At 60.5% G+C, this 26,491-nt stretch overlaps 4 protein-coding genes across 5 annotated transcripts in view; 2 read left to right on the plus strand and 2 right to left on the minus strand.

Annotated features, from left to right (window-relative positions):
* Window positions 1-2,623, plus strand: part of LOC142009280 (uncharacterized) — a 65,519-nt gene extending 62,896 nt beyond the window's left edge. Inside the window, exon 23 of the mRNA XM_074987080.1 lies at window positions 1,039-2,623. Coding sequence (XP_074843181.1) covers window positions 1,039-1,169 — 131 coding nt within the window. The 3' untranslated portion in view covers window positions 1,170-2,623. The remainder of the gene's footprint in view (window positions 1-1,038) is intronic.
* A 9,222-nt stretch (window positions 2,624-11,845) lies between these two features.
* On the plus strand, window positions 11,846-16,279 carry HGH1 (HGH1 cochaperone). 2 transcript variants are annotated; one of them, XM_074985548.1, is made up of 7 exons: window positions 11,846-11,900; window positions 13,145-13,703; window positions 13,985-14,085; window positions 14,472-14,570; window positions 14,735-14,826; window positions 15,182-15,304; window positions 15,556-16,279. In XM_074985548.1, the coding sequence occupies exons 2-7, from the start codon at window positions 13,174-13,176 to the stop codon at window positions 15,709-15,711; spliced, it is 1,101 nt and encodes a 366-aa protein (XP_074841649.1). In that variant the 5' UTR covers window positions 11,846-11,900; window positions 13,145-13,173; the 3' UTR covers window positions 15,712-16,279. The 2 variants fall into 2 exon arrangements, with proteins under 2 accessions (XP_074841649.1, XP_074841650.1); XM_074985549.1 differs by lacking the exon at window positions 14,472-14,570.
* Window positions 16,280-16,935: 656 nt separating this feature from the next.
* LOC142008367 (uncharacterized) lies at window positions 16,936-24,049 on the minus strand. Its single transcript, XM_074985551.1, has 2 exons — window positions 18,271-24,049; window positions 16,936-17,348 (listed from the first exon to the last, which is right to left on the minus strand). The coding sequence occupies exons 1-2, from the start codon at window positions 18,782-18,784 to the stop codon at window positions 16,936-16,938; spliced, it is 927 nt and encodes a 308-aa protein (XP_074841652.1). The 5' UTR covers window positions 18,785-24,049.
* On the minus strand, window positions 19,100-22,966 carry LOC142009289 (testis-specific serine/threonine-protein kinase 5-like). The gene is made up of 5 exons (XM_074987104.1): window positions 22,763-22,966; window positions 21,488-21,595; window positions 20,518-20,720; window positions 20,030-20,085; window positions 19,100-19,236 (listed from the first exon to the last, which is right to left on the minus strand). Exons 1-5 carry the CDS (start codon window positions 22,964-22,966, stop codon window positions 19,100-19,102), a joined length of 708 nt encoding a protein of 235 aa, XP_074843205.1.
* Window positions 24,050-26,491: the final 2,442 nt, after the last annotated feature.

Here is a 26,491-nt window from a genome sequence, read left to right on the forward strand (position 1 = left end):
TGCTTCTGTTTTTTTTTAAGGCTGATGGTCTGAGACAGAATAGCTTGGTGGCTGCAGCCTTGCTAGCAGCCATGTTAAAGTTTTCACTTTCTTTGGTCAATAATTTGTCTTAAATAGCTAGTGCTAATAGTTCAGCAGGTTATTTAGTTACTCTTTGGGGTTTTCCCCCATGTCTCTCCCCCTAACATTTGAGGTTCTTAACAGTAAGATCCCAGTCCTATAGGACCCATCTCCAACTTGATATTGCCTTGTAAAATCCCACATTTTCTCCAAGTACAATACTTGCCATTTACTTCCACCTTGAGTATGGCAATCCCATGAGTTTTGGTTTCCAAGAGAGAGACACTTCACTCCCATCAGAAGTTCCCTGTTAGTGCCCCTCCAGGCAGAGACTCTTCAGCTCTGGATCATCAGATACGATGCCCAGAGACTTTAGCAAGATTTAAGACTTGTTCAGGGAAAGAGATGTGCTCAGGGAAGAGAAGTAACGGCAGGCTGGGGAAGATGCTTGGCCCTGGAAAATCAGCTGCATTCTGTTCATGCTCATGTGCTGGGTCCTGCTGTGGCCAGTGCTGGCAGCAACTCTGTAGTCCATTGATACATAGTTCTAGACTCAGCAGCCTTCTGGTTCAACCCTTTCTTTTCTTACTGTGTTCAGAAGAGCTGCGAGTGCTCGGGCAGCCCCTCTATTTTTAATGTTGCCTTCTAGTGATCTGTGTAATAGGGAGAGGGGGAGAGTTGCCAGATAAAATAAACAAACAAAAAGGGAAAATAGACAAAAAGATGAAAAAAGATGGTGGCAGCAATGGACAAAAAGCACATGGCAGAGGAAATGAGCAGAGGGGAAAGTGCTGATTTTGTCAAGGTGTGCAGCAAGGAGGGGACAGAACACAGGAACACGCCCTGCCGTTAGTCTTTCCACCAGTGGGATTCCAGTAAAACAGTTGGGATCCACAAAATGAGAGCACTAGGTCACTGGTGCCAAAGCAGGACGGATGCTCCTCACTCTAATGTTTTGTTCTCTTGTGTACAATAAAGGCACCCTTCATGTCCAAGCCAAGGAAGGCATTTGGGGAAGGTCGCAAAAGCCAAATGCTCAAGCCAGTGACGATGCTGATGTGGATAAAATTGAGATCTGTGGAGATACACACAGTGAAAAAGATTCATAGACCACCCTCCAGGAGAGTATTATACAAAGACTGTGATATGACTTACGTGCCTAACTTGTTTTTATTAATATGTATCATCCGTATCAATAGCTCCAAAAATAGACTCCTTTCCTTTGAAAAATTATTCTGAAACTGATTGCCCTGTACCTTGGTAATATTCTGTTTCTTGGGAGACAAACTGAGTTAGCTGCATGCAGAGTTGATATACAGGGAAATCTCCCTTTATCAGGATTCTTAACTCTAGAGCGTAACTAATAACTCTCTGCCAGTGAAAGCCATGTTGGTAAAGAAAAACTTAGAGTAACAGGCAAGGTAAGACTCATCCAAATTGCATATAGTCAAATGCTAAGTAGACGCTGTAGCCTAGCTGTTATTCCAGAGCAATAGATCATCAACCCACTGATTTTTGGTAGAGGAAAATAGATTGTGATTTGATCAACAGAAAACATCTGCAATAATAACAGCTTCCTGCTAAATTAAGGGGATCGATGATGTCCCAGGAGTTGGGGTGGTGCTGGGGAGTCATCTTATCCTGCCTGTTTTCAGGCTTTTCAGATGCAGAGAAATTGTGCTCAGAGCGAAAAGGAAGCAGGAATGTTCTGACCTGGAAGTTTTTTCGTTGACTTAGGGGTTTATGCTAATCTGCATTAAAACCTCTCCCTGGCCTCCTGGTGAGGTGTGACCAAAACTTGCAGCTGGTGAGAGTGGGCTCTTGCATTTGCACTGTAAGTCCTTTGTGAGAAATTGCTTAGCTTTGCACACCATAAGGACAGTTTCTGAGAGAGCCTGGAGTACGGTGATACATTGCTTTATTTTAATGCCCTGAGTCTTCTAGTGGCTGCAGATCGGGCTTTGCCCAAAGTCTCTACTGAAATCAAGTAGAGACTCGCTGACTTCAGTGCTCTTTGGAGCAGATCCTAAACAAAGACACGAATCCTTGTCTTTGTTGTGTCAGGAGGGATCTTTGCAGCAGAATTATATCTCTGTAGGTTAATGGCTCAGTTTTGCTTTCTTTAAATATTCCCAGCTGCAATTCGTTTCTTTAAATATTCCCATCTGGGCAGAGCCATGAAGTGCAATGAGCTCTTTAGCAGTATTACCCCCCACACACAGCCCCTGCCCCATGTATTCAGTTCACTGTCTTGTTCTCCTTTTAAATGTGTTTCCATCCTTTCCCTGCAGTGCTGCCTCAACTGCAGTATTAGTAGTTCAGCCTGCTGCAACATTTACAAGGGCTGTGAGGATGTTTGTGCTGATGAGCAGGGTCAGGTTTATTACTGAGTGGAGGGCTCTTCAGGGCAAAGAAGATAAACTTCTAGGATGGTAGGGACCCAACTTGACAGAGTTTCCCTTGGTGCAATACTTTAGCTGACAAACTGTTTTTGCCTTATATCAGTGTGTTTCCTAGCATTGCTTGAATCATGCATGTATTTGTGCCTTTTTGTGTTTATAGAATAAAGTTACTTTTATAGTTTTCAAAAAAACTAAACTTTTACAATTATTGGTGGTTGTACCTCATTGTGAACGGGAGGTGGGGGCCTCTTATAGAATCAGTGCAGTTCTCACTGCAGCTTTTTCCATTCTTGGTACCCTGACCCTATTAGAGCTCCCACCATCCCATCTGCTTCCCTTCCCATCTCAATCCTCATCTTCCCTTTCCTTCCACCAGCACACAGCCATGCCCCACATCCACCCCCTTTCCATTTCCATCTTCCCACCTCCACTTCTGCTGCTCCTGTGCCACCTTTCCTAACCTTACACACAGCCTCAAACCCCTCTGTCTCTGGGACACCAGTTCCTTCGCTGAAAAGCTTTGGCATCCATGGCATTTTTGTGTCCTGCTCTCTCCAGCTCTTGGCGTTCTGATCCTTGGAGCCCTTTGTCTTCAAAGGCCTCTGCTGCTGCCCTCTTGGGGACTGGGGGAGGGTGGAGGGTTCTTTCTACTCCCTACCTGAGTCAGACCATTGTGAGGCTATTGGGCTTCTCATCTCCTGTTCCAGCTGCTTCAACTCCCTCCACCTTCCTACTTTCTCCTCTTTGGAAACAGCATTGCTGCCATGTCTCTGTTCTTCTTCCCTGTTGCCATCAGCTGTTGTGCAACCAGTTCCTCCCCCTCTGCCCTGTTGACGTCTCTCTTTTCTGTCTCCAGTCTTTCATGCTCATCCTTGGTGACTTCAGCTTTCCTTCTGACTCCTCAGGTGCACATGCTTCATAGTGCTCACTGTGTGTCCAAGTGTGGCTGTGAGTGCACCATGCACCGCAGTCCAGAAATTCTGAGCAGCATGCATTGGCCCACACCTGCATGGGAGCTCTCCTCGTGCTCCTGACCACTGTGTGCACTGACACCCCGGCAGTTCTTTCTTACCACAGCATGGCCTGAGACAAATCTGCAGAGTGCAGGCGGTGGTCCCTTCAATCCTTCCAGGCAAAGAAAGGGGCCCTGGCAGAGACAGATGCATCCTGGAGTTGAATGCCTGGCTGCGAAGATGGTGTCGCCAGGAGGGCTTTGACTTCCTTGGCCAGGGGATGCTATTCCAGGAAGGACTGCTAAGCAGAGCTGTGGTCCACCTATCAAGGGAGGAGAAGAAAGTTATTTGCTTGCAAGGTGGCTAACCTACTGAGGACTTTAAACTGGGTTCAGTGCGACCAAAGTCCACAGCTAAATTATAGATACGGAGACCTGGAAGAAGGCCTAGAAATTGGGGGGGGGCATGGGCTGTAATAACAGATAAAGGAGACAAGACAGGACGGGGGAGCAAATCAAACCCATCTCAGTCAGAGACGTATGGAGCATAAGCAAGAAGAACTTGAAATACTAGAAAATAAACAAGAAGCTCTGGGGCACCTCATAGACTGACAGATACTTTGGAGCATGAGCTTTCGTGAGCAAAGACCCCCTTGGTCAGTCGCATGTGTTAGTCTATAAGGTGCCACAGGACTTCTTGTTGTTTCTGAAGATACAGACTAACTCGGCTCCCTCTGTGATAGAAAATAAACGTGCCTGTGACCTAGTTGGTATCACAGAGATGCGGTGGGATAACACACAAGACTTAAGCATTGGTGAGACAGGGAAGAAGTGTTGCTGTATGGTGTGTGGGTGTGTACGCACGTCTGCCTGAGTCCAGACAGCAGTAACGTCACACCATCTCCCAGCTGGGTCACCGCTTCTCCACGGCAATGGGAAGTGGAGCGGTGGGGGCTTGGAGCAGCAGAGCAGCATGGCCTGTGGCTGGGTTGCTCTGCTGCTCACTGCCAAGTGAAGCTGGGCCTGATGAAAACTCCAATGTGACTAACCCGATTAAGACTTGCACCCTGCCGCCTCCAGCACCGGGGGGCTTGCGGGGCGGGTCACAGCCTGCTGCAGTAGGGTACAGACGCTGAGATTAGTTCAGTGCTGGGAAAGCTCAGCCAAAGGGACTTGCCTCAGCACCCAAATGGCCAGGCCCCGTGGGACCTGACCCCAGATAAATCCGCCTTGCTCTGTCAAATGCTCTGTACAGGGTAAACTCACGTTCGCCCTCTTTCTCAGGGTAAAGAGAGGCATAGACACCTCCTCCTCCCCAGGTAACAATTACTTACACTGGGTGAGTAAACAAGTGATTTTACTGAGTATAGGAGGTAGAATTTAAGCTGTCATAAGAGAGCAGGCAGAATAACGTCTGTTACTAAGTAAAATAAAACACAAACTGAGCTTAATACGCATAGAAACTGGTTACACCTTCAGCCTACGCTATCCTGGTAAGCTGCTTTCACAGACTGGACAGCCTCCCCCCCGCCCCCGTTCATTCGTAGGTGTTTCCGTTTGTCCTCAGGTGCTGCTGCCGGACATCAGGACAGCGCTATCTTCACGTTCAAAACAAAAAAGCAGTCAAGTAGCACTTCAAAGACGAACAAAATAGTTTATTAGGTGAGCTTTCGTGGCACAGACCCACTTCTTCAGGCCATAGCCAGACCAGAACAGACTCCACATTTAAGGCACAGAGAACCAAAAACGGTAATCAAGGTGGACAAATCAGAAAAAAAATTACCCAGGTGAGCAAATCAGGGAGTAGAGGGGCAGAAGAGGGGGAAGGAGCCAAGAATTAGATTTAGCTGAGATTAGACTAATGTCATATATGGCATCATGTGCCAACAATGCCCAGCTTCTTTGTATATTGGACAGACTTCAAGCTCTTAGACAAAGAGTTAATGGGCACCAAACATAAAAACACTCCTGATCCACAAACCTGTTAGCTGGCATTTTAACGGAGTGGGCCAGTCTGTTAATGACTTAGAGTTTGCGTGTTACTGAACAGGAATTTTCACGCTACTCTGGAAAGAGAGGCTGCTGAACTCTTTTATATTCAAATTCAACACATTAACGTGGTTTGAACCGAGATTGGAATTTTCTGGGTCACTATAGGGGCTCATTTGCATACTTAGATTAATCTAATTTTTTGGTTCCACTCCCACTTCTGCCCCTCTACTCTCTGATTTGCTCCCCTTGATCATGTTTTTTTCTGATTTGTCCTTGGTTACATCAAAACACTCCAGATCCACAAACCAGTTATTCAACATTTTAATGGAATGGGGCATTCTGTCGATGACCTCAAGGTATGTGTGTTACTGAAGAGACATTATCGCTCCGTTTTAGAAAGAGAAGTGGACGAACTGACATTTATATTCAAATTCGGCACATTAACACATGGTTTAAATTGTGATGGGAACTTTCTGAGTCACTATACGGGCTCGTCTGCATACTTGACTCAATCTAATTCTTGATCTTCCCCCCCACCCCTCCACTCTCTGATTTGCTCACCTTGATTATCTTTTTCTGATTTGTCCTCCTTGCTTACTGTTTTTGGTTCTCTGTGCCTTAAATATTGAGCCCGCTCTGGTCTGGCTATGGGCTGAAGAAGTGGGTCTGTCCCACGAAAGCTCACCTAATAAACTATTTTGTTAATCTTTAAAGTGCTACTGGGCTGCTTTTTGTTTTGATAATATCCAGACTAGCCCAGCTCCCTCTCTGTTATCTTCACATTGATTTTGCAAAAGGTGTGTGTGACAGGGTGCAACCACAGGCGGTCCCCTTGGGCTGTCCCCAGAGTGTGTTGATCAAGCCACTGGCAGCTTCTTTCTGAGGCTCCCCACCACCCTGTCCTGCTGGGCCAGATCCTCTGGTCTACCCCTGCCAAGGCACCGAGTTGGGGCCACTGCCCCTATGCACACACTGAACCACTTCAGCACTGGGAGGGCTCAACATGTGGAAAACCAACCCCCAAATGGGAGCACAGCCTCCATTAAATCCATCTTTCTCTGTGTGAAAGTTTTGCAGAGAAAGCTCATAAGTTCAACCTGCTTCACCCATGAGAGATGCACAGTGGTTGCTTCCCCTCCCCTGCCCATATCAATTATTTATATGGAGTTTGATACATGAGTTTTTGTAAAGTATAAAAAGAAAGATTTAAGTGGTTGCAAGTGGAAACAAATCAAAGTTACTAAATTAAAACGAATACAAAGCGGATAGCTAGTTCTAATCCACTAAGAAACTTGTTACATGCAAATTATTACCCTAAACCGGTGCTTTTATTTCAGGCATGCGGTTCAAAGCAGAATTGGTCTTTTACTCTCACTTGGGTTGACAGCCTCCTTTAAAGTTCTTTTGTGCCCTCTCAGGGTATGCCAGGCAGTTTCAAAAGCCAGCTGAAGACCAAACCGGCTGTTCTTTGAGTGATTGCTCATGTCCATCCCAAGTCAGGTGTGCACAGGCGCGTGCCCAGTCACCGGAAGCTTTTTGCCCTAGCCAGTAGCCATAGGGTCGGTGCCGTGCCCCCTGGCATGCTGCTGATATGGCAACCAATATATGCACCTTAGCAGAGGAGCGCCAGCACCGTGGTGCGGCAGGTAACGCTTTCCTCCTGCTTCCATAAGGCCTTCAGCACCTGGGTGGGAACAGGGCACAGGCACAAGGCAGCTGTTCAGCTCAGGGCCTGGGTGTTGGGCAGTCGCCCAGCTCAGGGGGTGGGCACAAGGCAGCTACCTAGCTCCGGGTGCAGATTTGGACAACCACCTGGCATTGAATATGGGCACAGAGCAGCTGCCTGGCTCAGGTGTGGGCACACGGCAGCTATCTGAGTCAGTGCAGACATGCAGCTGCCTGCTGTGGGCCATGGGGGTGAGGCACCTGCCCAGTTCAGAGCTTGGGCATGGGGCAGCTGCCTGGCATGGGGCAGCCTCCTGGTTCTGGGCACTGACTTGGGGAAGCCGCCCCGTGCTCCATAGTGCAGGGCTCATGTGGTGCATCTACCCTGGGTGCTGCAGCCAGCTGGTGGTACCAGCTCACCGGCAAGGCGGTACCCACATGGGCCTGCCAAAGCTGGACTCAGTATGGTGCCAAACCCCCCCACCCCCCACTGCAGGACCCTTGCATGGGGTAGTCAGGAAATTTAGAGGGTGCGTCAGAAGTGGTGTTTTATTGACTGGCACCTGAATGTGTGACCCCCACCCCCAGCAGTGCCCAAGTGTCAGCGTGGCGAGAACCCCACTCACCCCGCAGCGCCCTGCGTGTGGAGGCCATGCCTGGGATGGAGGGCAGGGGAAGCAGCCCACCCAGCCCCCGGAGCATGCCCCAGCCCCTGGCTCCCCACGCCCCAGCGACGTACCCAGCTGTACTGGTGCTTCTCCTGGGCCCCCAGGAGTGCTGGCAGCTGCTTTCGGTAAAGGCTCCTCAGAGAGTAGGCAGCCGTCTTTCACATCTGCTCTGTCCCCCAGGGCACTGGGGTGCTCAACGCAGGCTGATGGCCCAGCCCCGGGCCTGGCCTCAGGCTGCTGGGCAGTGGGGTTGCAGGGCCAGAAAGGGTGAGAGCAAGGCAGGAGAGTGACCATCTGTGCCAGACCTGTGGGGGAGCAGAAACTGGAGCCTGGCCATTAGCCCAGCCCGTGTCCCACAGGGCCAAGTTGGTGCTCAGGGTGCGAGCAGCCCTGCAGGGAGAGATGTGGCAGCCAAGCTGATAGGCATGTCTGGCGGTGCTCAGGTCTCACTGCAGAAGGTAATACATCTCCATCCAGCAGTACCCAGGGCACTGCGTCCAGAGCACAGCGCCTATAAGGGGCCCAACCCCTCCAAGGGGCAGGGCACAGGGCCAGCAGTGGCGAACTGAGCAGCAGTAGGATTTGCTGATGGGATGGCTGTCATCTTCCCAGGCCAGGCACAGGGCTGCCCAGGCCAGGGGCATCCTGAGGTGCTGCCAGAGGCTCCTGGGAAGTCCAGGCGCTGGGGAAAAGGGCCTAGTAATCCAACTGTTGGAATAAAGTCTGGATACTGTTTGTGAAGTAACAAAGGTTTATTACAACCGGCTGGCGGAGTGATTCTGAACTCAGCCGAGTTTCAGAATGCACTGACAGGCATCAAATTATGATTGGTTATACAGAGAACTGATCGTCAGAGGAAAGAATAGAAGGAGACAATAAGGAAATAAGCATAATCAATGAGCAATCCAGATGCATTAACGAACAATCTGGGAGTTACAAAGAGTTTCTGTGAGCAATTTACAGAACATTTTATCTATAAACAATGTCCTTTGAAGAGTGCAATTGTCAACACCTGTGCGTAAAGCGGTGATATCTCGTCTAATGCACCGATGTCTCGTCCGGCATCTTATCATGGATATGACCATTCATGTTATCGCTGCAGAATCAAAGCAAGTGGGCAATGCAGGATCAAAGCAGAAGGCAGTGAAAATCACCCATAATTATAGTCCAGTTCCCCTCCTCGCAAGGTCCCTTCCTGGAATGAGGCTGCCCAGGGAGTTATTTACACCAGCGGGGATGCCCTCCCCAGATGGCCGGACTGGGGGGCTTACCAGACTCCATTCTGGAACTGTGGTGCATAGCAAATATCATGGCCTACTTCAGAATTCTATCCTATACCTAGGTACCTTCCATAAATTGGTCCAGCTGGTGTAGCCAACAACCAGGAAGGGTCTCTGGTCCTCCTACTGCTGGGCCTGATTCCTCAACAGGCTCTCCATGAGCTGGAGCCCGGTGAAGGTTTTGCCTGGAAGGAAATGGCCCATGGGCACTGGCGGGGCAGGAGCGCTGGGGCTTGGCTGAGCGGATCACAGCCCCTGCAGCGATGCTGTCCAGCGGCTGTTACTACGCCCAGGGCAGTTCCTCCTGCCATGGAGGTGCAAGAGCTGCTCCTTTGCACGCAAGCCCTGTTAAGGGCAGGAAGGTCGTGTGCCCAGACTGTGAGCATGGGAGCCTAGGATGGGCTCAGACCCTGTGGCTGGGCCAGGGAGGGTGGAACTCCCCCGGGGGTGGGGGTGTAACAGGCACTCGTCCGGCCTTGCTGGGGCTGGGGGGTCAGCTGGGCGGGGATGGGACAGGTGACAGGTGTGGGGAACACAGCACTGTTGGCTTGGAGCCTGCAGAGCGCCCGAGAGGTCACTGGGTCTCCCGGCTGAGGGGCACGGCGAGTGGGTGGGCGTCCGGCGCCTGGCACGCAGCAGCCGGCAGCGGGAGGGGCAGGCACCTGGCTGCCCAGGGCCATGGCCGTGGTGGGTTGGGGGGCAGAGCACACAGGCTGAGGGGCCCAGCTGGGCCCTGAATGAGCACAGGCTCCGTGCTCAGCGCCGTGCCGATGGCCAAGAGCTGAGACTCCACCACGTGTGGGAAGGTCTCTGGAGGCCAGACCTGGGCGGTGCTGGGTCGCATGCCCCTCGGCTCCCCTGCGCCCGGGCCCCTGGAAGCCAAGAGCCCACCTGTGCTTGGCTGTTCCTAGACACCCAACACGACTTGCCCTGCTGCCCGCCCAGGGTCAGCTGCATCCACCACGCGGTCCTGAGCCAGCAGCAGTGCCCCTCCCACCAACCACTGGCCTTGCCCGCCTCGACCATTGCCCCACCCCCGCCTCCCACATCACCTCCACCCTTCACTCACCCACTTCCCTCTACCGCCTCCAACCCAGCTCAGCCCCCCCATCACCACTGCCCCTCACCCACCTCTGCTTTCAGCTCAGCCTCCTCCCGTCGCCCCCCACCACTGCCACCCCCAGCTCAGCCTCAGCTCATGGAACAGGCAGGCTGGAGGTGGCCACAGCTGGCAGAGGGCCCCAGCGCCATTGCCCTGCTCTTAACCCTGCCCCAGCTGCCAGGAGCCAGGCGTGCCACCCTGCCGCAGGCCACAACACACCCATCGCTGTTCAGCATGTTTACTGGCACCCCCCGGCTGGGAGGATACACCCTGCTACAGAGGGGAAGCAGGCACAGAGCAACTCATCTAAGGTCACGCAGGCAGCCCCTGGTGGGGCAGAGAATTGACCCACTCTGCCGTGGTTTAAGCCAGTGCCCTAACCCCCCACCTCGCTCCCCTCTCCACCCCCAGCTCTATTTCAGGTGTTCCCCCCACCCACCCCTGGGTCTCTGTGTCTATTGGCCCCTGCGGGTGCAGCACAGCGAGATCGAAGTTGGTGCCACCTCCAAGCATGGGATTAAATAACATTTGCACTGAATTCTGTGCTTCTGAGCCGGGCAGAGCCAGGCAGCAAGGAAGGAGAAACTGCCGCACACAACACGCAGGAAGTGAGTTTCCAGCTGATTCACTTCAGTTCCTGCCAACTGCATGCGCCCTCCCTGGGATACAGATTTCTGTCCCAGGGTTGGGGTGGGCAGGGCCGTATTTGCTGCTAACATTGAAAAGCTTCCACAGGGGCCAGTAGCTTTTATATTATAATCAAACCCCTTTGTTCTTTGCTGTACAGACCACTGCGTTAATAACAAAGAGTAGTTTCAATCCTGAGCTTGAGCTACTGGAGGCTAGATTTTACCTGACTTTGGGCTATAAATGCAGGAGAAATCCAGCCATCAGAGTGCAGGAGCTGCTCCAGGATGGGGCCTTGAGTCCAGACAGCACCTGACCTCAACCCAGACCAGTTTCTCCCCTGCAGACCTGACGAATGTGGCAGAACCAGCCTGCAACAATGCTCATGAGCAGGCAGTGGGGGTTCATTGCTGATTGCATTGCAGTGACACCAAGGCCAGGGTCCCACTGTGCACAGACACCAGTGGAGTTGGTCCCTGTCCTAAAGAGACACAGGGCAGCACGGGAAACTGAGGCACGAGCGTGGTGTGCGCAGAGCAGCCAGCGGGATGGAAGCAGAGAAGATACCTCACAGCAGATCATGTCCAGGTCTCCCTGGGCAACCTGGCTCAGCCCTGACAGCCCTGCTCTGTCTGTAGCACCCCAGCTGGGTTCCGCTCAACTATACGCGTCTTCCGGGAGAGATTCTGTTAGGGGCACAGCGCCAGACCCAGGCTCCATGGGCACCAAGAGAGCAGGAAGCGTTGCGGGTACTAGGACCCCACGGTCACGGGGCAGGACGTGGGAAAGGGAGGCACTAGGACCCTGCGGGCGCCGTGCTGGCAATAATCAGAAGGGCACTAGGACCCGCGGGCGCCGGGAAATCGAAACACAACGAGATGTCCGCAGGGGGCCGTGCGGTGGGGGTGGGGGAAGGACTCAGTCTGGGCATGCGCAGAAGGGCTCAAGGCGTGGCCCGTTGTCTGACTACAACCCCCACAATGCACTTTGCCGCGCGTGATCCGAGACTCTATCGATTGGCCCTCAGCATCCGGGTGCCCGCCTCTCCCTGGAACTGATTGGCCAGGGGGCGTGTCAGTCGGGCTCGGAGCGGAGGGGAGCCCGGGCGGCTGGAGGCTCCTCGTGGCGGCGGGAGGTGGCCGGCACGGACGGGCAAGTGCGGGGGGTGCGGGCCGGCGGGTCTGGTCCCGGGTGACGCGCGCCGCTCGGAGGGGATCCCGCTCCCACGGCGCCCGGGGCCGCTCGGTCCGGGACTCCAGCCAGGCCGCCACAGGGGAACCGCACCGGACCGGACCGGGCTAGGCGGAGGGGGGGGAACCGAACCGGACCGGACCGAGCTCGGCGGGGGGACCGGACCGGACCGGACCGGGCTAGGCGGAGGGGGGGGACCGGACCGGGCTAGGCGGAGGGGGGCGGGGACCGCACCGGACCGGACCGGGCTAGGCGGAGGGGGGGGACCGGACCGGACCGGGCTAGGCAGGCAGGGCCGGGTCAGGCTGGGACTTGCCGGTCCGTCGCCCCCCCGCTCTCCGCACGAGCCGTGCCCCTGGCCCGCTGCTCCCCAGGGCAGCGCAGCGCCGGGAGGCTGCTGGCGGGTCGGGTCCCGGCCGCACCCTGCGCGGTCCGGAGCGGCTCTGCCGGGGCCCGCGCGGCGAGGAAGGGCTGAGCCGCCCCGCGCTGTCGGGTGCCGCCGCCTCCCCGGCCGCAGGTCAACCCCAGGCCGCCTTGTCCTGCGGGGCGCCGGCCCGGGAGCGATTCTCCTGCCCCCTCCTAACAGCGCGCTGGGAACCCGCGCACCGGCGTCGCCTCTCCGGCCAAGCCCGGTTCCCTCCTGCGCCTCGCAGCTGGCGCCGCGCTCCCTGGCTCTCGCCTGGGCACCCCAGCTTCCCTGCCACGCGGTGCCCAGGACCGGGCCGGGGGTGTCACGCCTCGCACGGCCTGGCCTGCTGCGGGGGTGCTGGGGGCCGGACGCTTGCTCTGGCGGTGGCCCCGTGCCCTAGGCTCAGCCCAGGTGAGGTTACATCTCTCTGGCCTGCAGAGCCCCTTGCCCTGGTCCAGCCCCCGCCCCCGCTGCTCTCTCTCCAGCTCCCGGGTTGCTTCTCTGGCTGCTCTGGTTGCCGGCGCTGGATCTGCTCTCTGGCCGTTTCTCTCTCTCTCCAGCTGGCGCCGTTCTGCTCAGGCCTCTGCTCTCTCCCTAGCTCAGCCAGACGCAGTAGCCGGGACCCCTGGTCTGTCGTCTCCCTCGTTAGCCTGCTCACCCTGACAGCCTGAGGGTCCCCGTCCCCCCCTTTTCTCACTACTGGGAGCCAGCCAGCCACCTGCTCCCTCCCCGGCCCCAGGTTTTAGTAAGGGACCTGCAGTCCAAGTACCTCCCCTGAGGGCCCCTCTCTCCACAGGACGGTGTCTCCAGGCCGCTTGGCCCAGCATGGATGAGGAGCAGGCCAGAGAGCTGCTGGGGTTCCTGCGCCTGGACACCCGGCCCGATCTCAAGGGCCAGGCCACGGGCTACGTGCTGGGTCTGACAGGCAGTGCTGAGGGGCAGGCGCTGCTGGGGAGCAGGCCGGATTTCCTGGAGGCACTGCTGCTGCTGACCGGTGACAGCTCCTTGGCCGTGGTGAAGGACTGTTACCACTCGCTCATCAACCTGTCCACGGCCGCGGCCACCCACGGGACCCTGGGTAAGGGGCTGCCGGTGCTGCTGCCTCGCCTCCTGGACCCTGGCTATGCCTGCGCCGACCAGGTCTGCACGCTGCTCTCCAACCTGTCCCGGGAGGAGGGCAGCTGCCGGCGGATGTTCCAGGCCATGCAGGAGGCCGGGGTGGGGCTGGCCCAGGTGGTGGATGCATTCTGCACTGAAGGCTACAACCAGAAGGCAACCCTGCACTACCTGGGCCCCCTGCTCTCCAATCTGACGCAGCTGCCGGAGGCCCGGGAGTTCCTGCTGGACAGATCCCGGTGGGTCCTGGCATGCTTGGCGCTGGAGCAGTCTCCTGGGGCCTGGCGGCAGGTGGGGGACGGGCGGGGTCAGGGCCGTAGCGGGGGGGTGCTCAGTGTGAAGCTGGAAAGTGGGGCTGCACAAGCTGGCTCAGTAGACGGTATTACCCCTCCGACGGCGGCAGCACGGCCGTGCCCGTCTGCAGCAGTGCGCCAAGGCATGCACGCCCTGCGGGGTGGGGCCTGATGCCCCGGCCCAGCACATGTGAGCCCGTCTCTGATGTGGTCCCTCCTCCCCCCAGGTGTGTGGTGCAGAGGCTGCTGCCCTACACGCAGTACGAGGGCTCTGCCGTCCGCCGAGGGGGCGTGATCGGGACGCTCAGGAACTGCTGCTTCGAGTACAGTAGGTGCCTGACATTGGGGAGAGGGGACTCACCCAGTGTCCCTCACTCCTGGGATCCTGCTGCCATCAAGGCCTCGGCCGAGCTCTAGCACACGTCCTGGTGCCAGCTGGTTCCTGAGCCAGCCTGTGCCCTAGAGCTCAGGGCTCTGCCTGCCGTGTGGGACCTCTGGCTTCAGTGCCCGGCTGGCCCCAGTCGGTGTGCCCATCCCTTCCCTCCAGGGGAGCAGGCAGGTGTTGGGCACTGCCCGGGCAGCCCAGGACAGCAGGAGTTTCCTGCCTGGCACTTGCCAGGCAGGCTGGTGCGGCATCTCCCCCGTCACTGCCCATCTCCTGGTGGTTTCTGGCCCCTTCTGATCCTGGCCGCTTGCGCGGGCGTCTGTTCCCAGGGTACCACGAGTGGCTGCTGGGCACCGAGGTGGACCTGCTGCCCTTCCTTCTGCTGCCCTTGGCCGGCCCCGAGGAGCTCCCTGAAGAGGAAATGGAAAGTGAGGAGTGGGTGGTGCTTGGAGGGGCCGAGCAGTGGGGCGGCGGCATTTTGTGGGTTTTGGCTCGTTTCCCCTCTGGTCGGAGCAGGGGGTGGGGAGCCCTGCAGCTCTCTGGCCGGCACCCACATGCCCTGTTCTAACACCCATGCCTGGCGCTGCCCCAGGGCTGCCTGTGGACCTGCAGTACCTGCCACAGGACAAGCAGCGGGAGGAGGACCCCGACCTACGGAAGATGCTGCTGGAGGCCATCCTGCTGGTGGGTCCCTGCCTGCGCTGCTGTCAGGGAGGAGGTGCAGGGGGCTGCATTGTCCCTTCCTGCAGCAGAGCCACTCGCGCCCTCGTCCACCCGCTGCTGCCCCGTTGGTGTGACTCCCTGCGCCGTGGGGATCCCCAGCCTTCCTCAGCTGCAGGGTTAGACACGCCCCCCCCCCCCCGGGGCTGGGAAGGGGCTCCCAGCTGCAGCGTGTGCCTGGCCTCCCTCAGCGGCTGGGGCCGGCCCCATCACACAGGGGCCCAGGCTGCCTGCTCTGCTCTGCCCCTCCGCCCCACTCCCGGCACTGAGCATGTGGGCCCTGGGTGGTCTGACGCACGGCCGCTTCCTTCCCACGCAGCTCACAGCCACCAAGGCCGGCCGGCGGCTGGTGAGGGAGAAGGGCACCTACCTAGTGCTGCGAGAGCTCCACCGCTGGGAGCCGGAGCCCGACGTCCTGGCTGCCTGCGAGAAGCTGATCCAGGTGGGGCAGGAGCCCGTGTGGGTCAGCCTCTGGAGGGGGAGGGGCACAGGCAAAGGGCCCTCCCCGGATTGGGGCCTTTGGGTGTCCTGCAGGTCCCCCCCCAATTCCGGGTCGGGGCGGGTGTCTGCCCTGCGAATGCAGGCGGCTGTGGGGGGGGGCTGCTGCTGGGGAGGGAGCCGTCCGCACGGCTGGCTGGGCCCTGGCCTCTGGGCAGCCTGTCCCCCTGACGCCGGCTCCTGGGCCCCGTGCAGGTGTTGATTGGGGATGAGCCGGAGGCTGGGATGGAGAACCTGCTGGAGGTGAAGATCCCGGAGGAGGTGGAGGAGCAGCTGCAGCGCCTGGACCAGGAGGAGCAGCAGCGGGGAGGGCCGGTGGCGCAGAGAGGAGCCCAAGGGCTGTCACAGTGACTTGCTTGTCCCTCCCGGGCCGCAGGGCGCTCAGACTCCGCCCAGCTGAGGCTGCGCCTGGCTGGCCAGATGGACCTAGAAGCAGCTGCCCAAGCCCTGACTCCACCGGTAAGGCCCGTAGAGATGGCACCTCCCAGCCCAGCCTGCCGGCTCTGGAGCAGCGAGAGGGGCCTGGGAGCAGGAAGGCCCGTGCTCTGCTCCAGCACCCAGCAGCCATCAGTGCCTGCCCCAGGCGAGATGGACGCAGCGGGCTCAGCCGGGCTGGAGGGAGTGCAGCCGTTCCCACAGCAGAGGGGTGCTCCCTGCACGGCCCCAGCCCCTCTCCTGAGCAGGCTGCTGTCCTGCTGAACTGGTGCCTGCACAGGTGAACCTGCCCTCATGCCTGTGGGGTGCTGGGCCTGCCAGGCCTGGCCATGGGCCTTGCCTCGGGCTGGGGAAAGGCGGAGGGTAGGGTGCTGAACTAGCGGTAACCTCCCGGGGAGGCGGGGCTGGGGGTGGCAGAGCAGGAGTTGGCAGCGGCATGTTCCGAGTTGGTAAATAGAGCGCAGAGGCTGGATGCCTTGTTCCCCACGGGTTGTCCCCTGCCTAAGAGACCCCAGCCCGGCACCGCCGGCTGGTGTTTCCCGTCTCCCAGCATGGCCCAGCTGCTGGCTGGACATGAGAGCTGCCAGGAGCCTGCCCTACGCTCTGGGGGCGCCAAAGGAGGCACCTCGGAAGGGTGGGACCTGCTTCGCTGTCTGCCCGGTGGGGGTGCAGCTGTCGGACCTCCACACCCCAAGATGTCTGGCACAGCCTGCTGTGTTCCTCGCTGCGGGCAGGGCCTGGGCCTCACTTCCCAGCCCCTGGCTCCCTCCGCGGCCTCTGCCCCAGCAGGGTGCACTCCTCAGCACTGCCTTCGCGGCAGCGGGTCCCCAGCGGGTGCAGCAGGGTGCCCAGGCCTGGGGCTCCTCTCCTTCCCTCCCAGGTTTTCGGCCCCTGCGTAGGGCAGAGCACTACCCGGCCTTCGAATGAGCTGTGCTCAGCACACGGCCTGTGGTGCTGGGGAGGGGAGACAGTGTGTGGGGCCGGGGTGGGAGAGGCCTGGGGGGAGCTGGGCTGGGGCCTGGCTGCTGCCCCCAGGGGCTCAGGGGACAGCTGAGACCCTCGACTGAATAAAATTTAATGGTGCCTGCTGCGTCCAGCTGCGGGGGCGGCTGGGCCTGCCTGGTCCTGCGCGAGGCCCCTCTAGTGGGGGACAGGGTTCGGCGGGGACAGGGCGTGGAGGGAGGTGACCCCCTTGGAGGAGGAGCTGCCCCGTGCTGCTGCCCCACCGGGGCTCTTCTCGCCCAGCCGCCTGCTGCCTGCATAGGAGGTGGCCGAGCCGGGCTTGCGGAAGTTGGGCAGGTGCTGGAGCGGGCGGAGACCAGAGAGCAGGCAGGGACGGTACAGGGAGACCCGGGTGGGACGCTCGGCCTGGCCCGACAGTGGCAGCTGGCGGGGGCAGCCGGCAGAGATCAGCTCAGGGGCCTTGGCCTCCGGCTCGGCTCGCTCGGGGAAGATGTCCCGGGCAGAGGAGGCGCTTTCCTGGGCAGCCCCCTCGGCAGGCTTGGGTGGGCTGTCCAGGTCCGGCAGCAGAGAGGCAGAGCTGCTGCTCTCTCCTGCAACGGAAACGGCAGAGTCAGGGGGCTGGGGCCGGGGCCGGGGCCGGGGCCGGGGAGGGACCTGCAGGGTGCCCGTGGGAGGGGTGGGGTTGTTCCTGCGGGCCAGGGAGGGACCTGCAGGGTGCCCGTGGGAGGGGTGGGGTTGTTCCTGGGGCTGCTCGCTGAGGAGGTGCCCAGGGCAGGGTGGTGGCCCGTCCTGTGCGCCCCGGCCGTTGCGCTAGGTTTGCGGGGTGCCGAGGGGGGCAGGACAGGGTGAGATGCCCCTGGTGCTGCCGGGCAAGAGGGCCGTGCTGGGCACCGGTACTCCTGGGGCTGCGGTCTCCGTGGCTGGGCAGCGGGGCAGGTGCTTCCCCAGCCCCAGCCGGGGGCTGCCTGTACCTTGGGTGGGCGACGTCCCCAGGGCTGGGCCGGGCTTTGGGGCTCTGCCTGCGGCGCTCAGCGCCTGCTGGAAGATGGCCGAGGAGACGGGCAGCATCCAGCAGTGTGTGGCCACCTGCTGCAGGCCCAGCCGGGCCGCCGGCCTCAGCTGCAGCAGGCCCTGGATCACGTCCTGGCACTCTGCAGCAGAGAGGGGGGCTGAGGGAGCCGCTGGGGAGCAAGGTCTGGGCCTGCCTCCCCCCAGCTGGCTCCCAGGGCGGGCCGGGCTCGCGGGTACCGCGCCCTGGAGCCCCCTGGCCCTGCACCCGGCCGGCCGGCGTTCCCCTCCTGCGCGGCAGGGTGCTGGGGTCCGGTGTGAGGCAGGGATGGGGCACAGGGCTCCTGGGGAGAAGCCCTCACTCCTCCATGCCCAGCTGGAGCTGCGGGGCAAAGGAGCACGCAGCCATTCCCTGCCTGCCTCCGGCCCCTGCTCCCCACGGCCCGGCACAGGGCTGGCTCCCGCCCCAGGCCACCCCGCCTGCCCGCTGGGCGCTGGGGGTACCTGGGGAGATGGGCTGGGGGAAGGAGAGTCCCTGCTTGATCATGCGAAGCATCTTGTGAGGCTGGCGCTCTTTGAAGGGCAGCTTCCCGCTCACCATGGCGTACAGGATCACGCCGCTGCGGGAGGGGCAGGGCTCAGGGGGACTCCCAGCCACGCGGCCGCGCCCGGGCGAGAGGGCGACCCTCTGTCCTGCTTGGGCTGGGGCAGCCCCGTGTCTCAGCACCGGGCAGGTGTCCCAGTGGGGTTGAACGCAGGGGCCGTTTGCACGGGGGAGCAGCTGCCCAGCGCCCTGTGACTCGGGGCAGCCCAGGGCCAGTCCAGTCCAGCTGCTGCCCCTTTTCCAGCCCCTGGGGAGGTCCCCAGCGGGGCTGCAGCCCGTTCCCGGCACCCCAAGGCAGGGGGCAGTGAGGAGCCGCAGCTGCCCCCCCCCCCAGCCAGGGCACACCCCACCACTCAGCTGGGTGGCACCCCCACTGGGCAGCCCCTGCCTGAGCAGGGTGACCAGCCGTCCCATTTTGGCCAGGACGGTCCCTTATTTAGGTGCCTGGAAGGCGGCCTGCCCCCGCCCCCGGGTGTCCTGTACTTGGCCCAGGGGAATATGGTCCCCCGACCTGGTGAGCCTGCGGCGGTGAGCTCCAGCTGCCACGGGGCATCTCGGGCTCCCGGGTGCAAAGCCCAGGCTCGCCTCCCCCCAGCCCGGTGCCCACCGGCCCCTGGGTGCGGCCTGCTCCATGCCCGGGCGCCCAGCCCCCGGGAAGTGCCCCGCCCCGCCCCGCCGGCCAGGCCAGGCATCCCCTGCAGGCCCGTCTCCGCCCGCGTGGGCCAGGACTCACAGGCTCCACAGGTCGGCCCGCTCGCCGCTGTACTTCTTGCTCATGAGGATTTCGGGTGCTGTGTAGGCCACCGAGCCGCAGAACGTGCTCAGCAGGGAGCTCTTCAGGGAGCACCGATTGGCAAACCCAAAATCTGCAAGGCGCCGCCGGCGGCACACGGCTCAGCAGCCGCTCGGCGATGCGTGAGGGCTGGGCTGGGCTGGGCTGCTCCCCGCACTGCGATCAGCTCAGCAACTGCCCTCCCCAGGCCAGCTGTGCCCGGGCCGGGCCGGGCCCCCCTGGGCCGGCTCTCGCCTTCCGGGCCAGCCCCTGGGTCCCTGCGCTGCCCCCTGTCCCCACAGCCCAGCCCTCTGGGTCCCCTTGCTCCCCCAGGATCCCACAGTCCGCACTGGGACCACGCCATTCCCTGGGCCAGCTGTGCCCGCACCCCTCCAGGCTGGCTCCTGCCCTCTGGCCTGGCCCTGTGGGTGCCTGCCCTTCCCATCGGGCCCCCGCCTCCAGCCCGGCCCTCTGGGTCCCCACCAGGACCCTGCACTCTGGCCTGTTCCCCTGGGTCCCTGCCCTTCCCACCGGGACCCCCAACTCCTCTGGGTCCCCATGCCCCCCACTGAGACCCCCACACTCGCCACTGGGACCCCACCCTCCAGACCCACACCCAGGAGAAGTGGCTGGTTCACATTAGGCCATGTGATAGGAGCTGAAGGGGCCAGGCCCCCAAGCTCAGGTTCAGCAGTGACCTAATGGCTGGCTGGATGTGGGGCCAGCACTCTTCACCTCCTGGGGCCTAGGTGGGGGGTGGGGGGTGCAGACGGACGTGGTTTCTCTTCTGGAGCTGGGCTGGGCAGCGTCCCCAGCAAGTCACCCGGTGCCTGGGCTCTCGTCTGCTTCAGGGACCCAATTCCCGCCCATCTGGCGGGAGCGCTCACCTGTCAGCTTCACGAAGCCTCGCTCGTCCAGCAGGATGTTCTCACACTTCAGGTCTCTGCAGGGAACAGCAGACGGTCACGGGGCAGTACCGTGCCCAGCCCCAGGGAGCACGCCAGGGGCTGCTGGACTTGGTGATGTCTGGCCTGCCCTGCGCAGCGCCCTGCAAAGAGCTGGGCTCAGGCCTCGGCCACACGGAGCTTGTCCGGTGGTGGCTCTGGCAGCTCGTCCTGGGGCCGTGGGGATGCAACAGCTCTACCGACACCTTAGAGCGGCCCGAGGGCTGAACGACGTTCCCCTGGCAGGAGCACTCCCAGAGGGAGAAGCAGCTTCCCCAGGGGCGTCTACTCTGGGGCAGGAGGCCAGAGTGCAGGCACGAGCCCTGCCAGGACTCCTGGGTTCCCCAGGCGAGGGTAGGGGCTCCCTGGCGGTGACGCCAGGTCGCCAGCCGGGGCGGTGTTATGGCACAGGGCCTGGCAGCCCCTCCCACCTGTGCACGATGCCCACGTTGTGGCAGTGCGCGATGGCGCTGACGAGCTGGCGGAAGAGCCTTCGTGCCTCCTCCTCCTCCAGGCCGGGGCACTCGCGCCGGTCAGAGGTGGCGTTGATGTGCTCCAGGAGGTCGCCGCGTGACGCCAGTTCGAGCACCAGGTAGGTGCGCCTGCTGTTCCGGTACGTCTCGTACAGCTGGATCTGCCACAGTGACCGGCTGAGATGGGGCCAGGGCAGTATCTCGCTAGGGCTGACCAGCCCCACCCGTTGCCCCAGGGCTGCACAACAGCCAAGGGCCCAGCTGCTCTGGAGCCAGACAGTCCCAGTCCAGCCAGCAGCTCGGGCGGCAGCCCAGCTGGCTGGGTCTGGGAATGGCACCTGGCTCTCCAGCAGGGCACCACAGGGGCAGGCTCGGTGAGTGACAGCCCAGGCCTTGGAAGTCAACCCCAGGTCTCTGCTCTGCATGCCTGGGTGACTCACTGACTGACCCTGCTTCAGACGGAGCAGCCCTACTGTGTCTCCCGTTCTTCCTGCTCTGCAGAGATGGGTGCGGGACAGGGAACACCCTGACCTCAGCGCAACCCTCTCCCCCTCCCCTCTGCACGGTGAGCAGAGCCCCAGGAGCAGCTCGGCTGCAGGCGGAACACGGTGCAGGAGGGGCAGCTGAGCACATGCTGCCGGCTGTAAGTACGCATGCTCTGCTCCTCAGCTGGGCAGGCCAGAGGGACATGCCAGGCAGGCCGGATCCAGCCCTGGGGCTGATTTTGCCCACCTGTGCCCTAGTTTGCACTTAGTCCGCTTGAGGTGCAGGGGGACCGGGCTCTCTGCAGGCTGCCCTCCTGGAGGAAAGTGGCTCCCAGCCCTGGCACACAGCACCTGGCCTCCCCAAGGCAGGCTGCAGCCCTACGTGAGAGGCCAAGCAGGCTGGGTTTGGGGTGCTGGGAAAGGGGGAGGTGGCTGGGACTCACCACATTGATGTGCTTGTAGGTTGCATTAAGGGAGTAGATTTCCCGGGGGAGGAATTTCCTGGAGTATTCCAGGGGGGCTTTGGCTGTGGAGATGATCTTTATGGCCACCTGCAAGAGGAGAGGGCGGCGGCTGAGTTGCACATCTGACAACGTTAGCGCCTGTTGGTTTTGCTGACATGGTGCCCTCCTGGCCCTTGGGAGAGAGTGGCTGGCCGGTGGTCCCCGGCAGGCAGGAGCGGGGTGCGGCACGCCCAAGGGAGATGCTGAAGGGCCCGGTGGAGGAGCTGGCTGGAGGGAGGCCAGGTGGGGAAAGGCTGAGGGGGCAACCAGGTGAAATATCTCACCCCTGAGCCGGCAGGGGAGTTGGGGGAAGCCCAGGAGGAGTAGGGGGCTGTCTGGGTGTCTTGGGACATAGCTTCCATGTCTGGGGCTTCCCATGGGACTGAGCTCCTCGCCTGCCTCGTATGGCACACAGCACGCCCTTCCCACCCACCGGCCAGCTGGTCCCCTGGCCCAGCTGTCACCTGCCGGCTTTACCCAGCCAGCGAGACCCAGTCAGCCCAGAAGGGCCGGGTGCCGCCGAGCAAGTGAAGCTAACCATGGGGCAGGGTTAAAGGCGCTCCCCGGGCAGCCAGAAGTGCCTGGTGCTTGCTGGTCCGAGTCTGACCCAGCAGCCCCAGGGCGCCAGGCGCTGGCGGGGGGCACACAGCAGACAAGGCCTGGGCAGGAGAGAAATCGTTGGCAGCCTAGAACCCCTCGGCTGAGGGGGGCTTCAGAGCCCAGCCCCCCCCCACTCCCCCCCCTGAAAGCCTGCTCACAATCGCACCAACACCAGTCAGTGCAGAACGAGCAGAGCCCCAAGCAGCGGCAGTAAGGATCAGGGCCGCTCTTGGGGGCCTGATCGGCAGGGGACTGTCCAGCCGCTGGTCCAGGCACCAGACTCCCTTCGGCTTGTGTGCGCCTCAGACCCAGCTGGAGGAACCTGGGGCCTGCCAGCCATCAGCCCTGCCTGGGGCTGCCCCCGGCCTGGCTCTGCCAGCAGCCCACCCCCTGGGAGCACAGCACTCGGTGCTGTTCAGGACCCAGGCTTCTGAGCCACCGGGGCTGGTCCCTGGCTCGGTGTGCAGCAGGCTGGGAGGAGAGCTCGTCTGGGTGCTGAGCGCAGGGCCTGCCGCAGAGCCCGGGCTGTGCCGTGCTTCCAGGGAGCAAGCTCGCGGTCCCACAGCTTCCCCACCTGTCCAGCCCAGGAGCCCGAGTAAGCCCTGCGCGCCTCACCATGCAGTGCCGCTTGCCCCGAAGGTCCGTGGCCAGCTTGTAGTTCTGCCCAAGCTTCTCTGGGGTGGCGTAGCCCAGGTAGACCTTGGAGAAGGCCCCGGAGCCAATCTTCCGGGAGGAGAGGAGGTAGCCGTTGGCCTTGCTCTCCCGCGCCTGCTCCGCAAACGTCGGCCTCTCGGCCTCTCGCTTAGCGCAGCTCGTCATGCCACCCGAGGGGCATCCTTGGCTTGCCAGGGAGCGGGCGGCTGGCTGGCGAGCCTGCCGGGCAGCGATTGCAGCGGGGAACGCTATGGGAATGCGGGGGCTAGCTCCCCATGAGGCGAGGGCCAACGGGGACACGGGTGGCCCAGGTTCGCCTAGCTCGCTGTCCTTCCCATCTCCCCCTCAGCGTGCTGAGGGCTGGGTGCTGCGGGCTGCTGCCAGGAGGGAGAGGTTTCCACAGTGACGGCAGAAGGGGGGATGTTCTAGAACCCAGTGCAACAAGCTTGTCTAGAACCCTGCCCGCCTAGCTCGCCTAGCTCGCTGCCCTCCAGGGCCCGCCGCTGCCCCGGCTCCTTCCAGAGCATTGTGTCCCTTCTCCAGCATTCGTCTCTACCGGGAAGGGTGGGGGCTGGAGATGGACAAGAGTCCCACCCTTGCAGAGATGCATCCGCCTCACTGGGGCGCTGCACAGCTGGGGACGGGAAGGGGTACCCCAGGGGACCTTCCCTAGCGCCAGGGAGCCCACTCAGAGAGTAGAGGGAGTCTTGACTCCCCCGCACCATCCCTCTGCGCTCTGATTTGCTCCCCTTGATCATATTTTTCTGATTTGTCAACCTTGATTACTGTTTTTGGCTCTCTGTGCCTTAAATATTGAGTCTGTTCTGGTCTGGCTCTGGCCTGAAGAAGTGGGTCTGTCCCACGAAAGCTCATCACCTAATACATTATTTTGTTAGTCTTTAAAGTGCTACTGGGCTGCTTTTTTGCTTTCTGAAAGTTGTTTTGTGAGTCCCAGATGCAGAATGCACATGAAGGGATCCCTGTTTATCCCTTACTGGCCCAGCAGGCCCAAAGCTCCTTTGTCCTTCCACCCCCAACTTCTGCCTCCCCCATGGAATTAGAAGTGGGTCCATCACAAGAATACAAGTGTTCCCAGCACCTGGAGAGTGGGAATTGCTGGCGCTCTCCTGCAAGTGACCTGCAACAGGACCGCACTCCCGGTACGCTGCTCACACCCAGTCACTCGGTTCTCACAGGGCTGCTCACGTTCCCTCATAGTTTCCACTTTCCCTGGACCACTTCCTGAGTCCTTTCACTTTACTTGGACCAACTTCCAGTTCCTGAGAAACCTTTACACTGCCTGCTTTGGACCCTTGCAGAGCACAGCCAGTGGTTTCACACTCAGGCAGGTCCTGGCCATCAGGAACTGAAACAAACTTCTCCCCAGGCAAAGGGCTGCTCTGGTGCTTACAGACAAGCACCTTTCCTGTTCACTCTCCTTCACCTCACTCCCATGTTCTCAGTCTGATCCAGTTAGTATCATTGGGGAATCCCAGAGACTAGACAATTCTGGTACTTGTTCTTTGAATCAGCATCAGGCAAAGAGACAGCCAGTCCAATCCATGCTGGGGAGAGGAGGCCCCGAGGGGCCCCCGGAGCCGGGGCCTTGCCCCCTCCTTTGTCTCACTCTCTCTCAGCCCAGACTCACTGCTTCCAACACCCACTTCCAGTTCAAACCCTTCAGGCTCCACCTCCTCCTTTGTCTGCAGCACAGAGGTGTCACCTGCTCGCCAGGTTACCCTCGGCAGGAGCCCCACAACCTCTGTGAGCCCTCCCCACCCCACACACACACAGAGCCCACATTACATCACACCCTGCTCTCCCCAGACCCTGCCCTGTCTGCTGCCCCATTCCTGCCACCCCACACCCTGTGCTGCCCCGTCCTCGCCATCCCCCGCCCCTCTGTCCCATCCCTTCCTCCCCCTTGTGACACCTTTTCAGGAGCTAAGCCTGTGCGGGCTGGGGCTCACGCCCATGGGGTGTGTTTGAAGGGACTTTCAAGCAATCAGCACAGAACAGCGCTGGCTGCAGCAGGAGCTGTAATGGATGTACGGGTTGTGGCGCTTTAACCGGCCTTCTCTCTCTCACCCTGGTCTTTATTTCGAAATAAACCTTCAGCTGCTGGACGCTAAAGGCCCGGCCGAGCACGCTGGTCTGGTACCATCTGAGCATACAGCGACCCGGGGACGTGGCTGCCCCTCTGGGGGCCGGACGAAGCTGTGGAGATGGTGGAAGAGGCTTTCCCAGCCTCTCGCCTGAGCAGGAGGGTCACTGGGTTGGGCGTTAGGAGCAGCTGGGCAGCCTGTGGGTTTGCTTGTGCAGCGTCTGGCCGGCCAGTGGGGCTGGCAGAGGTGCTGCCGTGGCTGGCTGGGTTGGAGAAGGAAATCCCAGCCTGGGTGGTAAGTGACCCGGCTCTAAGCAATTCACCCAGGAATGGTTCCTTCAGCTGTGCCCAGAACCTCCCTCACGTTACAGCACCCCCCACCAGCATGGGGCTGGCCTGCGGACTCCCTCCCTTCTTCACCGTGTGTGAGGCTGGCATGCGGCCCCCCCGCATCACTCAACCACGTGAGGGTCCCCACTACCCCCTGTGTGCGGGGCCAGCCCAAGACCCTGTCTCACCCCTCTGCATGAGGTTGGCCAAGCCCAAGCCACTCTCCTGAGCCCTCCCTCCCACACATGGCACCAATTGCCATGCGCTTCCCCCCCCCCACAGGTTCCCCAGCACCCCGACCCCCCAAGGCCTGGCACAACTGGGCCCCTTCGTCTTGCCAACAGATGAGCAGCTCGCCAGAGCAAACAGGACCAATGCCCAGTTTGCCAAGAGTCAGGCTTCCTGGTCAGGGCTTGGAAGAGGGACTGTCTGGCCCTGGGTGGGGGGCATATAATCACCCTGCCTGGACCGAGGGGCGTACGGTCCCTATGCCCAGACCGAGAGGCGTACGGTCACCGTGCCCAGACCAAGGGGTGTACGGTCCCCATGCCCGGACCAAGGGATGTACAGTCCCTGTGTCCAGACCGAAGGGTTACAGTCCCCATGCCTGGACCGAGGGGTGTACGGTCCCCATGCCCAGACCGAGAGGTGTACAGTCACCGTGCCCAGACCGAGGGGTGTATGGTCCCCATGCCCGGACCGAGGGATGTACAGTTCCTGTGCCCGGACCGAGGGGGGCGTACGGGCACCGTGCCCAGACCAAGGGGTGTATGGGCACCCTGCCCAGACCGAGGGGCGTACGGTCACCCTGCCTGCGCCTGTACCAATGTTGGCTCCATGTTGCTCGTGCTGGCCTGGGTTGGTTTGTGCCAGCTGTTCACTCCTGTCCTATCCTTCGCTCTGTGTACATTGCGGGCATCGGCCCATGCCTGGGGCTCCCTGGTCCTGAGGGAGTGCAAGCTGCAGTAAGCACAGGCCCAGTATGAGGCCTTAGGCCTGAACCAAGGTAATGGTCAAGACTTTGCTAAGAGAAAGCCAAGTGCAGCTGTGAGCTGAAGGGATGCGTTGCTCACAGGAGCTGGCAAGAAGAGGGTTGCTGGTGCCTAGACGCATCTACCGAGCATAGTGAAGTAGGTACATGGTACAAGAACTCCCTACCCCGGAACATCCCACAGATAAGAAAGAACAGGCCGACCCATCCCAATGACAGGGGCAGAAGGGTAATATGATGGATGGAGTTGTTTTGTTCAAACCAA

Source organism: Carettochelys insculpta, chromosome 2 (assembly GCF_033958435.1).
Source record: "Carettochelys insculpta isolate YL-2023 chromosome 2, ASM3395843v1, whole genome shotgun sequence".
In the NCBI taxonomy this organism is placed as follows: Eukaryota; Metazoa; Chordata; order Testudines; family Carettochelyidae; genus Carettochelys; species Carettochelys insculpta.

Excerpts from the sequence above, each read along its gene's own strand:
- HGH1 (XM_074985548.1), top strand. The coding sequence starts at position 13,174 with ATGGATGAGGAGCAGGCCAGAGAGCTGCTGGGGTTCCTGCGCCTGGAC. Across the intron at positions 13,704-13,984 it reads TTCCTGCTGGACAGATCCCG|GTGTGTGGTGCAGAGGCTGC; the intron begins GTGGGTCCTGGC and ends TCCTCCCCCCAG. Across the intron at positions 15,305-15,555 it reads CCTGCGAGAAGCTGATCCAG|GTGTTGATTGGGGATGAGCC; the intron begins GTGGGGCAGGAG and ends GGCCCCGTGCAG.
- LOC142008367 (XM_074985551.1), bottom strand. The coding sequence starts at position 18,784 with ATGGGACGGCTGGTCACCCTGCTCAGGCAGGGGCTGCCCAGTGGGGGT. Across the intron at positions 17,349-18,270 it reads CCCCCAGCCCATCTCCCCAG|GAGAGAGCAGCAGCTCTGCC; the intron begins GTACCCCCAGCG and ends TTTCCGTTGCAG.
- LOC142009289 (XM_074987104.1), bottom strand. The coding sequence starts at position 22,966 with ATGACGAGCTGCGCTAAGCGAGAGGCCGAGAGGCCGACGTTTGCGGAG. Across the intron at positions 21,596-22,762 it reads GGGGCAAGCGGCACTGCATG|GTGGCCATAAAGATCATCTC; the intron begins GTGAGGCGCGCA and ends CTCCTCTTGCAG. Across the intron at positions 19,237-20,029 it reads AGGCTTCGTGAAGCTGACAG|ATTTTGGGTTTGCCAATCGG; the intron begins GTGAGCGCTCCC and ends GGCGCCTTGCAG.